This window comes from Theropithecus gelada, chromosome 8 (assembly GCF_003255815.1).
Source record: "Theropithecus gelada isolate Dixy chromosome 8, Tgel_1.0, whole genome shotgun sequence".
Lineage (NCBI taxonomy): Eukaryota > Metazoa > Chordata > Mammalia > Primates > Cercopithecidae > Theropithecus > Theropithecus gelada.
The window spans coordinates 29,760,384-29,777,519 of record NC_037676.1 but is presented as its reverse complement, the minus strand read 5'-3'; the positions used below and the strand labels follow the sequence as shown (position 1 = coordinate 29,777,519).

Below are 17,136 nucleotides of genomic sequence, written 5' to 3'. Positions count from 1 at the left end.
TTTAGAGAAATACAATGATACTATTTTAAACAATAATTCTGTCCTCCTCATTCCAAATCTGCCTTGATGTCCTAGGGTGAAAATAACTATTCTGTTTCATCTCATGTGCCATTGTGTTCAAGTGGTAATGACTACCTGAGTCCTAGGTTAGAGATGATTGTGAAGCTCCATTCAAGCCCATGGCAAAATACTGTGATGATTTCTGTATGTTGATGGGCAGTTAGATGAGGAAAGGAAGGGGTAGTTATATACATGTCACATGTTAGCCCTTCCTACCCCAGGCTTTTGTATTCATCCTCACTTTAATTTTATTTCACTCTCATTGCATATGCAATATATTCACAAATTCTTTTTCTCCTCATATGTTTGGATTGACGAAAATCCATCAGTGTTCTCAGCTATGATGACTATCTCACCAATGTCTTAGCCAACCAAATGAGATATTACTGACACCTCTTTGTTATTAAATCCACAGTTGTAATAATTTTCACTATAGAGACACTGCAATGAAGACAATTAATAGATACATTCAGTTAATCATGAGTACAAAAAATTTGTCCTGAAAGTTTTCCATAACTGGTCATTAATTATGAAATATTTTCTAATTCAATTAAATATAAAAAGAATGTGTAATTTTAAATTATAATAATTTACATATAGGTTAAAATCATTTTCTAAGTTCTTTCATCTATTATACCTCATTTTACCCTGATGAAACTCCTGATTTAGATTAGTTCAATATGACTATCCCTACTTAACAGTTGAAGAAAACCAAAGCCCAGCAGGTGAAATGATTTGCTGTAATCACTTAGCTGCCTAATAAAAATACCAGGGTTTTAACAAGCCCACTGCTCATTGAAGCCTTTTATATTAATAATAACAGAAATTTAAAGAGGTAAACTTGAAATCAAAATTTGGCAAAATTAAGCATATATGTTTATAGCTCATTTAAAGAGTTTTTTGAAATGCAATCTCGGTATTTTTTGCTTTCATCACATCTTTAGACTCAATTCTGCACTCAGTACACTGTTGGTTTTGGCCCTGGCAGAAGGCCTAGCAACTCATTACATTGGTGCTCATGTCTGTGCACCAGCTGCTTGCCGTCCTCAGCCTCTGCCTCAAACTCTGAGCCTTTGTCCTCTATACTTAAGACTTCCTGCCTGAGGTTCCTACCGTAGCTAACCTTCCAGAACTTGACCTTTCCTCACCTGTTAACCCAAATCTTGTCATGGCACCTGCATTGAAGGATAGCCCTCCAAAAGTGATATTGTTTAGAGGATTTAAGAGGTAAAACTACTTCATTTGCATAATAAGTTTGGTTAATTAAACATCTAGTAAATCTTTTCCCTGCATTCATTTTTTTAATTTTATTTTTATTTTTTATTTTTTCAAGACAGGGTCTTGCTTTGTCACCCAGGCTAGAGTGCAGTGGTGCGGTGTCGGCTCACTGCAGCCTTGACTTCCGGGGCTTAAGTGATCTTCCCGCCTCGGCCTCCTGAGTAACTGGGACTACAGGCGTGCACCACCACGCCCAGCTATTTTTTCTATTTTTTGTGGACACGGAGTCTCACTATGTTGCCTAGGCTTTACCCTCTACATGCTTATGAACAAGAGATAAATGACCACATGATAAGTTAGAAGCAGACTTTTTCAGAAACCTGTTTGAAAGGAATGATCCAGGTTTTCTGAAACCTACTCAAGAACCCACTGTTTTTCATCTTCATCAGTACTATGATTACAGTTGTTGACAGTGAAGGCCCTAGAGCACTGCAGTGTTCTCATTTGCGCATGCAAAATTTAATCATGTTTATTAAGCTGTATTTATTAAAGCAGAAAATCAAAATAATACATATTAGAAATATTTCCGTTTCAATAGGATTAAAAGCATACTATTACCTAGGAATTGCTGTTAAGTAAATGACTTCGCTCCCTGACATTCCCAGTTAACCATGGTTTTGTAGCACTACTGAGGAACTAGCAGACTAAATTCTGAATTCTTACATGCAGATTGAATTATTCTGGTGGTTTTTTTGTGTGTTTTTTTCGTTTTTTTAGAGACAAGGTGTCTGTCACCCAGGCTAGAGTGCAGTGGTGCAATCTCAGCTCACTACAACCTCCACCTCCGGGGTTCAAGTGCTTCTCCCACCCCAGCCCCCCGAGTAGCTGGGGCTACAGGTGCATGCCACCACGCCCAGCTAATTTTTGTATTTTTTGACAGAGATAGGGTTTCACCATGTTGGCCAGACTGGTGTTGAACTCCTGACCTCAAGTGATCCACCCATCTTGACCTCCCAAAGTGCTGGAATTACAAGTGAGCCACTGCGCCTGACTGAATTATTCTGTTTCTGTATTTATGGCCATAGAGGTTTCAGATTGGCTTAATCTGCACAAATTATCATATAGTTATAAACATAAAAGTCAGATCGATACGGCTAAGATTATCAAGGAGGAGCTTGATAGGAGTTCCACACTTGCCTTTTGCCAGGAGAAGAAAACAACAATGATTTTAATCCACTTCCTCTACCCCCTTAAGCAATAGCAGTAATTTCAGCTGTATTTTTAGGTATTGGATCCCTGAAAGTTATCAGGCAATCTCAGTGGCCTACTATAAAGTGTAAACAGAACAGACCTTGGTGTCAGCCAGTCCTGGGTTCAAGTCCAAATTCTGTCCTTTATTGTATAATTTGGAGCAGTTTATATAACTGTATAGAGTTGTGAGAATTTATTCATTCATCATTCATTGTATATTTATCAATCACCTACTATGTGCTGGGCAATCTTCAAAGTTCAGAGGATTATATTGATAACAAAATGTAAGGTTCCCTGCCCTCACAGAACCTAGAGTCAACCAGAATTCTCTTTAAAAAGTTAAATGCTACTGGGCGCAGTGGCTCACACCTGCAATCCCAGTGCTTTGGAAGGCCGAGGTGGGTGGATCACCTGAGATCAGGCATTCAAGACCAGCCTCCCCAACATGGTGAAACCCCATCTTTACTAAAAATACAAAAATTAACCAGGCATGGTGGCACGCAGCTGTAATCCCAGCTACTAGGGAGGCTGAGGCAGGAGAATTGCTTGAACCCAGGAGGCGGAGGTTGTAGTGGCAGTGAGCCGAGATCCTGCCACTGTGCTCCAGGCTGGGCAACAAAGCAAGATTTCATCTCAGAAAAAAAGAAAGTTAAATGCCTTCAGGTACATAAAGCTGTTAACAAAATGTCACGTAATCAAAGCATTTAGCAAATATTAATTAATGTCATAATTAATTCTTTCCAACCCACAGAACGGATGGTTCCCTGGAAAGTATAACAAAATTATGCAAAATTCAAATGGAGCCTCCTTTTACCATCAGAACCTTTAGGTGTAGCAGCTGCAAGGGAATTGGGCTGCTTATAATCTCACGAAACTGTTTTCAGTCAAATATAAAAGTGCACAATTGTGCAGGCAAAAATTTCTTGCACAGGAAACAAAAAGCACTAATTATAAAAGAAAAAGACAATACATTAGACTCCATCAAAATTAAAATTTCCTACTCATCAAAAGACACCATTAAGAAAATGCATAAACTATCCACAGACTGGAAAATAATTGAAGCATAGTTTTATTCCTAGAGGAAATCAGAACAGCTTTGTTTTTTTCTTTTTTAAAAAAACATAATCATTACGCTGTCTGCATGATTGGGGGACCAATTGCTCCAGCGCTAAAAGGATTACATTCACCTATTTCCTAGTACCTACAGTTTTTCTCATCTAGATCTACCATTGACTTTGATCGTTTTTTGGCTGAAGGTGTGTTTGGGGGTAATATAACACTCTCATTTTACAAGAGATAGAACAAATATTTGTATGACTTTGACATCAGTTAACTAGTCGTTTCAGAACTTGAACTAGACGTTATTAAGTGGTCCTTCCACTGTTCAGTGTCTGTTTCTCTAATTACACTGATTTGGCTTCAAAATCAGTGAGATTATATAGGCGTCATTCCGAATATTTGTTTTTATCCTTCAACTAGAAGAGTTTTCTCACCTCTTTATTTTCAAGTTGAAAGCATTATTATAAGAGTATGTTCATGGGTCATTTGACTCTGAAAAAAAATAGCTTTTTGAAGGTTGATGCGCACTTCAATCTTCAATTTCAGGATAGTAAGGAGCCATTATAATTTAAGCCCCAGTGACTGTCATAAACAGCTTTTACCCGACCACCATCTTAATACTGAGATTTTCCTCTTTCATATTTGAACATATTTTTTCTATCATCTAGCTCTTAGAACGCGATTTTCCTTTGATACTACTGATTCCTCTCACTCTCAGAAATGTTGACATGAAATACCACATGACTGTCCTTTTTGTTGATCCCAAAACTTTTTATTGTTCACTCTAGAGAAGCAGATAATGTCCTTTAGTGTCACTAATTGAATTTTTAAAAGGAAGATTTGATAGCTAAGAATCTGTAGTATCAATTTATCATTTTTACAGTTGGGTCAAGATATATTTATGCAATTTTTATGTTAATAATAACATAATAGCAGTAGCAATATAATGTGTGGCTTGGGAGTTTCAGAGCTTTTTAAAAAAAACTAATTAAGTATGTGCCTATGCTTTTCCTTTTTAACCATATTGAATGTGTAATGTTGAGTTAGAAGACACTGTGAGGTAAGAAATGGCAATTCAAGGGGAATGAGAACATTCGTTTATGTATTCAACAAATCTATATTGAGTTCCTCCCATAGGCCCAGCATTGTACTAGGGAAATTGCTCACTACTTTTATTTTTCCCCTCTAACCTAAGGTGGAGATGATAATGAATAGCAAAATTACATGTTTTAGATGTGTTTGTATGTTATAGGTGGATTTCGGATAGCAAATGCCTTTGGTGGGTTTCACTTGGAATTACAAAACGAAGTAAATTAGAGAAATAATTGTCTGACTTCTGATGATAGGGTTTCTTTTTTGTTTTGTTTTGTTTTGTTTTTTGTTTTTTTGAGACGGAGCTATTCTCCTGCCTCAGCCTCCTGAGTAGCCGGGACTACAGGCGCCCACCACCACACCCAGCTAATTTTTGTATTTTTTAGTAGAGAAGGAGTTTCACCATATTAGCCATGGCTGGTCTCGATCTCCTGACCTTGTGATCCACCCCCCTCGGCCTCCCAAAGTGCTGAGATTACAGCCATGAGCCACCACGCCTGGCCTTCTGATGACGGTTTTAATTTTGTAGATGAATATTTGGCATGACGTGGATAAATTCTGTCGAGGTCATTACTGTTTTCTTCTCAAAACCAATAGAATTTTCTCACTTATTTATTTTTAGAATTGTCAGATAGTGTAATAAGTTATTTCTGTAGGAAACTGGGAATTCACTGGATATTTGACTCTGAATGTAACCTCTTTAAAGCTGATGAACGAGTGGTCCCTTAGATTTGAAGTAGTAAGTTAGTCATAAGTTAGGCTCCCAGACACTGGCATTCAACATGATTTTAAAGTGTGACAGACCATATATACACTTGACTGTGCACCAAGCAGCATAAGGTAAAATCTTGTTTCCTTCCCACCTAAAAGTTTTAAGTGCATCAGTCTCCTTTCTCTACTCATGGTGTCTTATTGCTCCACTAGTAGCCCCGATATGAAACCCGTGTCCTCCGTAGAGAATTAGTCATGAATCTCTTTCCAGAGCATATTGTTCTCTGCGTGGTGGTTTGAAGGGAGAAGTTTTGAAATGAAAAAAAAAAAGAAAAACAAAAATGCCAAGGAGCTTCTGATGCCTTAGAAGGAATGTTGTGTTTCATTGTAATGCATTTTAACATTTTTATTAAGATATAATTTAATGAAATGCTCAGATCTTAGCATGTCATGCAGTCAGATTCGATGAATTTGAAGACACATTTCTGTCACCCTAGAAAGTTCCCATGTACCCCCTCCCTGGTCAACACTCCCCCGACCCTGACTTCCAAAAGCAACCACTGAGCAGATTTTTGTCACCACAGGTTAGTTTTGTCTATTCTGGAATCCCCTGTTAATTGCATGTATTTTTCTTTTCTTTTTTTTTTTGTTTTGTTTTGTTTTGGTGACAGGATCTCACTCTCACCCAGGCTGAGGTGCAGCGGCACGATCTCAGCTCGTTGCAACCTCTACCCCCCAGGTTTAAGCAATTCTCATGCCTCAGCCTCCCAAGTAGCTGGGACTACAGGCACATGCCACCACGCCCAGCTAACTTTTGTAGTTTTTGTAGAGATGAGGTTTCATTATGTTGCCCAGGCTGGTCTCAAACTCCTGAGCTCAGGTGATCTGCCCATCTCAGCCTCCTAAAGTGCTAGGATTACGGGCCTGAGCCACCATGCCTGGTCTGCATGTATTTTTCTCTGTTTGGCTTATTTCACTCAACATAATAATTTTGAGATTGTCCATGTTTTTGAGTCCGTCAGTAGAGTGTTTCTTTTATTGCTGATGATACTTTTTTAAAACAGGCAAGAAATAAGCAGATCGTCACTGAATATCTTGATTGACACGTAACTACTATTAAAATCATGGCAGCAAACCTGTAGTAAGAATGCAGGGGGAGAAAATATCCTCTTATATTAATATTAAGTGACAGTACTTCTAACATCTGAACAACTTTCCCACCTTAATTAGCGTTATATGCATCAAGAGCTACTCTTTTGAAAGACTGAATTATTAAAAACGGAACCTGAGTTCACATCAGCAATTGTAACAGCCATAAAACTATTACTGTTTTCGTCTCTTTATAGTTCTGCTTTGACTTCAGAAACTAGTTGTGAAAAATAATCCCATTTAAGGATATTCTTTTTTTTTTTTTTTGAGACAGAGTCTTGCTCTGTTGCCCAGTCTGGAGTGCAGCGGCACAATTTTGGCTCACTGTAACTGCAACCTCCGCCTCCCAGGTTCAAGCAATTCTCCTGCCTCAGCCTTCCTAGTAGCTGGCACCTGCCACCACGCCCAGCTAATTTCTGTATTTTTAGTAGAGATGGGGTTTCACCATGTTAGCCAGGCTGGTCTCCAACTCCTGACCTCAAGTGATCCACCCACCTCGGGCTTCCAAAGAAGTGCTGGGATTACCTGCATGAGCCACTGTGCCCAGCCAAGGATATTCTTCTTATAGTATCTCCATTATCAAAACATGCTGGAAAGAATGCTTTACTTGTTTATCAATATGATGATGCCTCAGGAGGTTTTATGCCCTCTTAAAATTATGTAATTTAGACCTGATGAACTCAGTTTTATTATTAGAAACTCATTTTGATCTGTAATTTCAAGCAAATATTATATAAATGAAACAAGAGTAGACACAGTAACAGCAGCATCCAGATTGCATTTTTGTTCTTCTGAAAGTCCTAATTAAATTGTTTGTCATGTTATGCAAAGATTCACTGAGATTCTGGGGAGTGGCAGTAAATTTAAGCAAAGATTATGCTGTGATTCTGGGGAGCCATAGTGAATTGTATACCAACAAATCTAAAGGGTGAATTTTTACTTTCTGCTTATTGTCTTTTTCAAGAAAATTCTATAGTTACCAAAAAAGTGGCTGAATTTCGACATAATAAAGGAGAGGATTGAGCTGGCCTTTGGCTAGTCCACCCCCATTCTTACCATCTTCACCTTCAAGACTGAAATAAGGAGCTGCAGGAGTACAAAGGGATCCCAAAACATTGTCACATACCAACAGCCATTTTCTTACTTTTACAAATAGTTAATATGGCCTTTTTTTTTTTTTTTTCTTTTTTTTTTGAGATGGCGTCTTGCTCTGTCACCCAGGCTGGAGTGCAGTGGGGCAATCTTAGTTCATTGCAACCTCCACCTCCAAGGTTCAGGTGATTCTCTTGCCTCAGCCTCCCAAGTAGCTGGGATTACAAGTGGCCACCACTATGCCTGGCTAATGTTTGTATTTTTAGTAGAGATGGGGTTTTGCCATGTTGGCCAGGCTGGTCTCAAACTCCTGACGTCAGTGATCTGCCCACTGTGGCCTCCCAAAGTGCTGGGATAACAGGTGTGAGGCACCGTGCCCGGCCAGTTTTCTATATTTATACAATTATTCTGCCAGAAAAAATAGCAGCCATATAGTACTATAATGCTTATATCACTTCAGTGGGAAAAGAAAAATAATGGTATGCAAAAGAAATAAGAAATGTAGCCTGATTACTGAGAGAACACTGATAAAGTTTCAGATTATTCCCGTTGTTGAAATACTTCTCATTCGCTTTTCTCATTTCCTTCACCTCCCACTGCGCTTTCCTTTTCCCCTGTCATACTTAACTTTTTTCTTCAGGTTCCTAAGTTGTTTTACCATCTTCATATTTCATTCTGATAATTCCAAAAATACTTAAATGAATCTTCCCTTTAACATGACCTACTTTAGTGTAGAATTTGGCCTAAGTCTCATTTCTCATACAAAAGCAGTTACATTTGAATTACCAAGAGAATCTTGTTGGTATAATTTAACCCAGAAGGGCAACTTACAGTGCTGTCATACTAAGCCTCAAGGATATATCTTCTCAAGATTGATAAGTGCTTTTGAGCAATCGCTCAAAAGTATGAATTGAAGTCTCTAAACAGTTCATTGTCGTTTTGGTTGTAGTAATTAATTTTAATTAACTGCTGATAATGTTTGTTTCCAGATGAAAAAATGAGGATATGGTCTTTGTTCCCATTTGAATATGAACAGTGCTATCCATTTAATGTTAGAAAGGTAAAAGAGATCTCGGCCGGGCACGGTGGCTCGTGCCTGTAATCCTAGCACTTTGGGAGGCCGAGGCAAGTGGATCACCTGAGATCAAGAGTTCGAGACCAGCCTGGCCAACATGGTGAAGCACCGTCTCTACTAAAAATACAAAAATTAGCCAGGCATGGTGGCGGGTGCCTGTAATCCCAGCTACTTGGGAGGCTGAGCCAGGAGAATCATTTGAACCCAGAAGGCAGAGGTTGCAGTGGGCCGAGATCATGCCATTGCACCCCAGCCTGGGCTTCAGACAGAGACCCTGTCTCAAGAAAAATAAAAATAAAATAAAATATTTTACATGGTATCTTTGCAAAAGGAGTAATGGTGGTTTAAAGAAAATGTTTAATACAGTTGTTCAAGAGTTCCAAAACATCAAACTTTTTGGATTCAACTATCCTTTTCTTAAAAAAAGAAGAAAATCTATTTTGAATACCGTACAGATTCCCATCTTATCAGAGGAAGAACTAGTTAGCATAATATAGAATTTTAGAGCTAGAAGAGACTTTCAACATCATCAAGTCTTACCTCTCAGTATTCAATAGTTCAATATAATTATTACCTTTTTACAGGTCTTAGCTTTCCTGCCCTAATTTCCAAAACAACGAAGAACCAGTAGTCCCCAGATCCACTTTGTGTATATGTGTAATTGTCTTTTAATTCCCTCTGATATTCTCCATATTCATGCTAATGATTGCAGCTCTGAGGATTATTTCCTTGATTCATTATGCCTGAATTAGCTTAAGAAAAGAATAGTCTACCAGATGCACAACTTTTAATTTAAATGCTTGGCAAAGGTAAAGATGAGTAATTCAGAGTTTTAGAAGTAGTTGTAGTAATAGTCAATTGTGTCATTGGTACTCTGGAAAATATATCATATGGTTTTTGCCATAACGATTCAGGAGTGAGTAATACTACCCTATTCAAGAGTAATACTACCCGATTCAAGAGTACCATTTCAAGAGTGAGTAATACTATCCTATTCTTTAAGACAAGTAATACTACCCATCCCATTGTATGGGTGAAGCCAAAGTGAACCAGCACAGCTTTTTGTGGGGGTTAGGGGTAGGAGAGTGTTACAGTGAAGTTCTTTGTTTCTGTTTTCTCACTCTCATTTCTCATTCATTCTTTAAATCAATAGATATTTATTTTGCCTGTGGTATGAGCTAACAGTTTCTCTGGGTCTGGATAATATAGCAGACAACAAGATCCAGTCTTTGGTCCCAAAGAGCATACAGTATAGGTTCTCACAACATGGACAATGCTAGATAACTGCCCAGAGAGCAGAGAAGTTATGTAGGATCATTATCAACCTGTGCACCTGAACCACTGCACAAGCAATGTATTAACTTTGCCTTGTTCATTGGGATACAGTGAGAAATAACTGTTATAATTCGTTGTGAAGCATTTTGGAAATGGAAAGAGCTACAAAGCAGCTGAATAAAAGAAAACAATATTAAATTATAGGGTGGAAATGATTCTCATAGGTATGTTCAGTATTTATGTCAACACTGTAGGACCACTACCACGGAAAAGCTATTTTAGGTAAATACAGTTGCCTAGCTTTTACAAAGTTGAGAAAATACCTGTGTGTATTAACAAGATAAACTGTGGAATCTTATATTATTTTGGGTGTTACGTGAGCTAAATATAGTTGGAATATCACACATACTATGAAGTTTCTATAAATCTGCAGCTTCTATTAAGAGTTTCTGTATTTCAATGTTTATCAGAAGTATTTCTCCAATATTTAAATGCTGAAACTATCCAAGACTATTATTCACAAACAATGGATTATATTCTAATACTCAGAAACTGTAGGAGGGTTTGTTAAATAAGATGAATCTGTCCTGTGATTAACCTACCAGTATGTTGGTTTCGGGGGAGCTATCAGTGATTTATTATGCCTGATCTTTTCTGATTTTAGTTATGTTTTTAAAGTTTGTTAATTCTCTCAGAAGATGAGGATGCCAATTTATATCCCATTGTACACCCTCAAAAGATGAATTCATAGAATGGGCCATATCTTTAAGATGCTTTTATATAGTCATTCTTATACCTAAGATTCAGATGCTCAAGGAAGGGACCCATTTAGACAGTTATTTAATGTTCTTTGACTATGAACTAATCCTAATTTTAACTTTAGTACTTTTATGTTCCTACCAGCTTTCACCCTAATTAAATGGGGCACTACACCGCAGAGTTTAGCCTGTGGCATAGCAGAGCCCAGGTCATCTGTCACAGAGAATCATAATCTTACATTCTGTCTCTCCTCTGAACAATAGAACTTTGGGGTGGGGGAGAATCTTAATTTATAATGAGCAACTCTAGTTTTATCACACTCAGAAACAACAAAAATATTCAAAATTTAACTTTCTGTGCATTCCATTTATTTGCAAATATATATCAATATGATTATTACATGAGTAAGAGATCTTCATTTTTTATTGTTATCCCTGATTTGCCAAATTAGGTAATACGGAGAACCTCCACACAGTTGCATGTTATTTTACTTGTTCCACATGTTGGTGCTTTGTTCTCTACTGTCCTTTTGTCATTATATTATCTCTGAACATTTCCATTTAGTGTTTCTATTTAGAGTAAAGAAATAGAAGCATGAAAATTAATAACCCATGCATCAGACATTTTTGCTGGACTTTATAGGAATAACCAGTTAAGGCTAGAAACTTCAGTGTTTAATACTGTTTTCAAAACTTGATTGTTACATATATTGTCAGTTCAGTGATTGAAGACAAGATGTATATGTAGCCAAATAGATAAAAACAGGGTAATTAAACCAGTGTGGGTTTTTTTTTTATTTTAAAGGAAAACACATGTGACTTATGTGCATTGCATGGCAGAGTATTACTAAAATTTGCCTAAACAAACCATCATGATGTTTTCAGGTTGTATGGTAATGCTTTGACTATAGAGTACTTGGATTTGAATCCTCATAATCACAAAGGCTCTTAACAGTTGTTTAAAACAAAAAACAAAGACTATACTGTTTCTAGAAAGTATCATCTTCTTGGTTATATTTGTGCTAAATGTATGAATCTGTACTATACCGGTATGAAAAAGTAAAACTGTATATGTATTTAGATTTTGAAAAGTAGCATTGTGCATTTTAGAAAAACATTTGGCAACTTGTGGCACTTTGGTAAAGGAATGTGCAATTATAAAGGTTAATGCCATTTGATTTTTTTTCTAATTCCCAGTAATTATTCTTACTAGGCTTTAGAGTCAAAACCAAACCCAATTTTAAGACTAGCACTTTTTTCCTACTGGTAATTCCTGTTTTTGTAATTACATGGAATGTTTAACTTAAACCATTCTTTGCAATGAGTTTTAGCTTTCCTCCTCTATCCTAACTTCAAAACCTTTAACTTAAGAACCATTTTAAATTAATCCAGTGGTAACCAGAAGAATATTTTAAGTATCATGACCACTTAATCTTGTGCCTGATTTTAGTAATTTTCTGATAAAAATAACTGAATTCCTGGAAAAGAATATTCAAACATTTTAATTAGTTTTCATTGGTCATAAATAATTGAGTAGTTGATGTCCATATAGTCATAATTTATCTAAACTCTGGAGCTGCCAAGGCAACTAAGTACACAGAAGTGCTTAAAACACACCCATATCCCCTAAAGAGAAATGACAAGACTTGGAAGAATCAGAATTCTGTATTATTATGGGTATCACATATATATAAGCTATTTTATATATATATACACACACATACACATACATTCTATTAGGTTACCAGTATTTTACTGTCATGCACCCATGGGTAGTAGAAGCAAAATAAAAATAAATATAAATGCTTAACTTTAGATGTTGGCACCAATATAGATTATGCATAAGCTGTTGCAATAAAAAATATTCATTGTGCCTGTACCTGAAAAATTTACTAGGTTTTCTCTGGCCTTTTTTGTTTAGGCCTGCATGATCATTTTAAATGTATAGATAGCAGGATATATGAATGAATGGATAAAATGATGGCTCTGTTTGCCATGGGATTAAAAATTCTGTTGAATTTTCTGAGGGGCATTGGCTGCTGTATATTACATCATAAACTTATTGTTCACAAGCAACATGAGTCTATCACAGCATTTAGAAATTTTTTTCCCACAAAATGAATTCAGAATTGACAATTCAAATTTGTAATTTTAAGCTGCTAATTATTAAAATTTATTAATATCTTATGGATTGAAGATTACACGAAATAAAAGCTACAAAAGAATGCTAATTAATAACATAACTCCATATACTATCAAACTTCTGATAGCATTGAGTTTCTTATAAAGCCTTAAAATATTTTAATGATAAATTAATTACCTGGAAAAGAAGGCACTTTATTACCTTGAACTAGCTATTCGTCTGTATAGAATATGTCAAAAATCCCTTAAATTATTCTTTATCCTTTTATAAATTTATCCTAGTTACATGTTTTTCTAAAGCCTCTTATAGTATAATGTGTCAATTCAAACTATTGTAACTTAACAGAAAAATTGTTAACGATATAACCAATGAACAATACAGACATAAAACTCAAGAATAACAAAAGTACATGTGATAATAAGACTGTTAATCTAAGTTAGTCTACAATCATTTGAGATTTTAAAATGTCAGATTTGAAGAGTTTTTCATTGAACAATTTTTGGACAGTTTTTATTTTTAAATCTTACTTTTAATTGGTACTACCTTGTCTTGAAATGTTGATCAAAGGTAAAGGCAATCATTAAGCCGGTCCCTTATAATTCAATTTTGCTTTAGTTGAGATTTTTTAGTGTAATTCTAAAACATTAAAACATCCGTTTGTTTCTTTTTTGCTCAAGTCAGCCACACCTGGTGAACTATCAAATTTAAATCATCAACCTGGATGTGCTGCTGTGTATAGCTGTTTCCTCTTCAGAAAATTAGTACTTGATTTATACAAAGAATTTAGTTCAGCAGAAAAAGCATAGGATAATTTTTTCAAAAGGGTTCAACCCTCTCAAGTTAAACCTTAACATCTTTCTGACATTCATAAGGATAGGCTTTTATCCAAGAAATGTTTTCAACAGAAAAATGTTTCAAAGTGGACAAACTCCACTTTCTTTTTTGCTTGAGGGGCAGTACACTTTTACAAAAACACATTTTTCTATAAGTTTCCTTATCTTTAAGTCATTCTCTGTGGTGGCCATTTTTCCATCTCTAATTTTAAATGTTTTGCTAACTGTACATGCAGTTTCCTAGACAGTCTGATCATTACATGATATAGAAAGGAGTCAAGTTTATCAGAGATCTGTCCTTCAGAGGTCTGTCCTTGTGAAGGGGAGAGACCAAACACAAATTCCATGTCAGTTGTTTTGGTTTGGTTCTTTGTTTTCTTTTCAAAATAGGATATATTAACCCAAAGGTGTGTTAATGTCATGGCATGAACAATCTTCAATGTAGACCTATTGAGTATTTTGTGATGCTGAGTAACAGACGTTTCTCAACTCTCTGTGATGCTAAATATTTTCCTTAGGAAGTTTTGTTTAATGTTAGATTGTTGTTCTGAAAGATGTTGGTCCTAGTGGGATTTTTTAAAACTTGGAAAACAAATAAACGCATGTATTACAAATATAGAAATGGTGAATTGTAAACTTACCATATAGTACTGATTTCTATTTTCAAAAATGTTTTGCTGTTAAATATATACAACATAAAATTGCTGCCGTACTGTAATTGAGTACTTTTTCCTAAATGACCCTGTTATCACTATTCCAGAATTAGAAGTTGGGCAGATACATGATTGATTCATGTGTCTGCATAGATGCTTCAAGGTATATTCTTCTCTTGGTGAGTAAAATTATATTTTCCTTGGCATCAATGCATTGAGATCTGAATATACCTGTATCTATCAATCCTTATTACACATTTCTTACGCAGTAGCTTCAAATGTGCCAAAATTGGCCTAGACACAACTAAAAATTGAGGGTTTGTTACATGCTTTCTAACAGAAAGGTTTTCAACGAGTTTAATTATGGGTTTGTACTGTGAAAATAGTGGAACTCCCTTGAAAACTTCATGTTTGCTAAATTCAAATTAATATTTTTTCTTTAGCTCACAAATTACCCCAAATCCAGAGAGAATATCAACCTTTTTCACTGTTGTCAAATCAAGCATAAGGAACAGCCCCATGATACTACAAAAACAGTTGAGGAATAAGGAATAAATCTCTTACGTTACACCTCAGAATAAAGGCATTCGGTGAAAGAAATGAACTGAAGTTCATCATGAATGCAAGCCCTCAGTACTTGACATTCCTCCACGGAAGGGAAGACAAATATCAACACCACTGGCATCATTTCCAAACTGATCTTATGTGGAATAATTTCCACCACATTGAAGTACTTTTCGACTCTATCCAGTTTTTGGGTTTTGTTTTTTTTTTTTTTTTCATTCATCAAGCCTTTCTGTTTTCAAACCACCATTTGTCAGCCTTGAGGTAGAGAGACGTATAGATTTGAAAATACTTTCTTAAGAGATCATGTAACTATATAACTCTGAATTTAAAAATTGAGGGGGAGGGATAATTTCAACCCACTGCCTCTTACCAGAAACATTTTTTTAAATCTGTAACTGCTTTAGTGTTAACAGGGTACAAGGTGGTTTTTGTCCCGTATTGTTCTTAAAAGATTCTCATTTATTGTGATTGTATTGTACTGTATGAAAACAAATCATAAATTGCCTTGTATTGTTTATAATAGACCATACCACGTACTACTTCAGTTTTTATGTTCCAAGTTTTTCAGTGATGCATGTTAACAGTTAGGTCCTAAAATTCTGTGGTGCTAATTCTCCCATACCCAATGGTGCTTTTGTGGATGCTAACTGCACACATGCTGAACAAAGCTTGAAGTTTAAAACTTTCCTCCCTTCCTCTGTTTATATGAAGTAAAATAAAATAACTTGAATTTGTCTCAAAGTATCACTGACAATCTAATAAACTTGTTTATATGTGTGATTAGTTTGGATTCTTAATTATTTTACAGAAAGCATCTCAGCTCTGTTGGACCCCAAAAGTTGATTTTGTGTTTATTTCATTATATCATTTGTGCCCCCCAATTCGTGGTATCTTTATAAATTTAAATGCAGTTTGTCTGGCTTCCAAAATCATGTTTAGGTAGGATCTACAGAAACTAGACCTATCAGAACTGGAAATGAGTAAGTTGAGAAGATCAAAAATGTGCCAATCCAGTCTATTACAGTGCCTTTATCTATTTTGTAATTTATTAATAAGGTTTTAGCACCTGGTTGAGCCAGGAGATAACATTTGCATGAAAGCAAGTATGCCTTCAAAACCTTCATTGCAACTCAAATGACATTGAAAAGGCCATTTCTATATGCTGATATTAAAAGTTCACTCCCCATGTATGAAAATAGTGACAAAAAATTAATTTTGAATTTTCCAGGACAAACTGACATCATATGCCAGAATGTCATAATAGATAAACTCATGGCAATGGTTTTATTGGATTTTTAGCTTCTGCATCTCTCTTAAATCACAACAGAAGGCCACGTGAACCTGCCAATATCTTCATGAGGGCAGAGGGCTGTTTCTCCCAAGCCAGAGATAAACTCAATATAAAGGCACTACGTAAATTTGCATTCCAACCTTGGTACTTTGCCTAACTCATGGGTAATGTTAAAATTTGAAAAGAAAAAATGGAAACAAATGTATTAAAGCTCCTTGAGCAACAATCATTGACCTTAAATAGAAGATGATCAAACCTATTGGTCTAATAATCTAGCAGGTATGATGACTGAAATGATATTCCCATACTACTATGGTTCTTTATTATATAAAGAGTTTCAAGCCCAGTAATTTTTGCCTCAACTAGCTATTAAATTGTGTCTAACTTCTAACATCAGAAAATGAAGTTTAGAGAATAGTGCCAATGTGAACTTAAGCTTACTTCTGTGACTATCTGAAATAAATGCAATATTTACTAAATTACAGCCTCTCACCAAAGATATTTCTACAATATATTTTTGTAACTACCTTAACTGTATTCCATTTTATGAAAACTGGTAAATAATAAATGTGCTACAAATTAATTCCACATTTTCTTTTGGAAGAAAAATCTGTTTAATCTACATGAAAATATCTCTAATTTTACACCCGCAGTCAACCAGATTTCTGTATTAATTTTCATCGTTTGTCCCATCAAAAAGATTATCCTGAAAAATGCTTCTCAGCTTTCATTGGTAGTAGCGAAATTTTTAAAAAATCTTAGTCTTAAATAACATGAATATACTTTGTAAGTTTAGTTCCTCTATAAAAATAATGTAGTCCCTCTCTAAGTGAAACCATTTGTAAATTACATAATTACATCTATTTTTATAGCTTTATTAGCATTATTTTGGTAAGTTGTCTTTTCTGT

At 35.6% G+C, this 17,136-nt stretch overlaps 1 protein-coding gene across 2 annotated transcripts in view; it reads left to right on the top strand.

Annotated features, from left to right (window-relative positions):
- Nucleotides 1–15,714, top strand: part of PURG (purine rich element binding protein G) — a 38,286-nt gene extending 22,572 nt beyond the window's left edge. For both annotated transcript variants that reach the window (XM_025394561.1, XM_025394563.1), the window contains one exon: nucleotides 14,813–15,714. In XM_025394561.1, the coding sequence (XP_025250346.1) occupies nucleotides 14,813–14,917 (105 nt within the window). In that variant the 3' untranslated portion in view covers nucleotides 14,918–15,714. The remainder of the gene's footprint in view (nucleotides 1–14,812) is intronic.
- The last annotated feature ends 1,422 nt before the right edge of the window (nucleotides 15,715–17,136 follow it).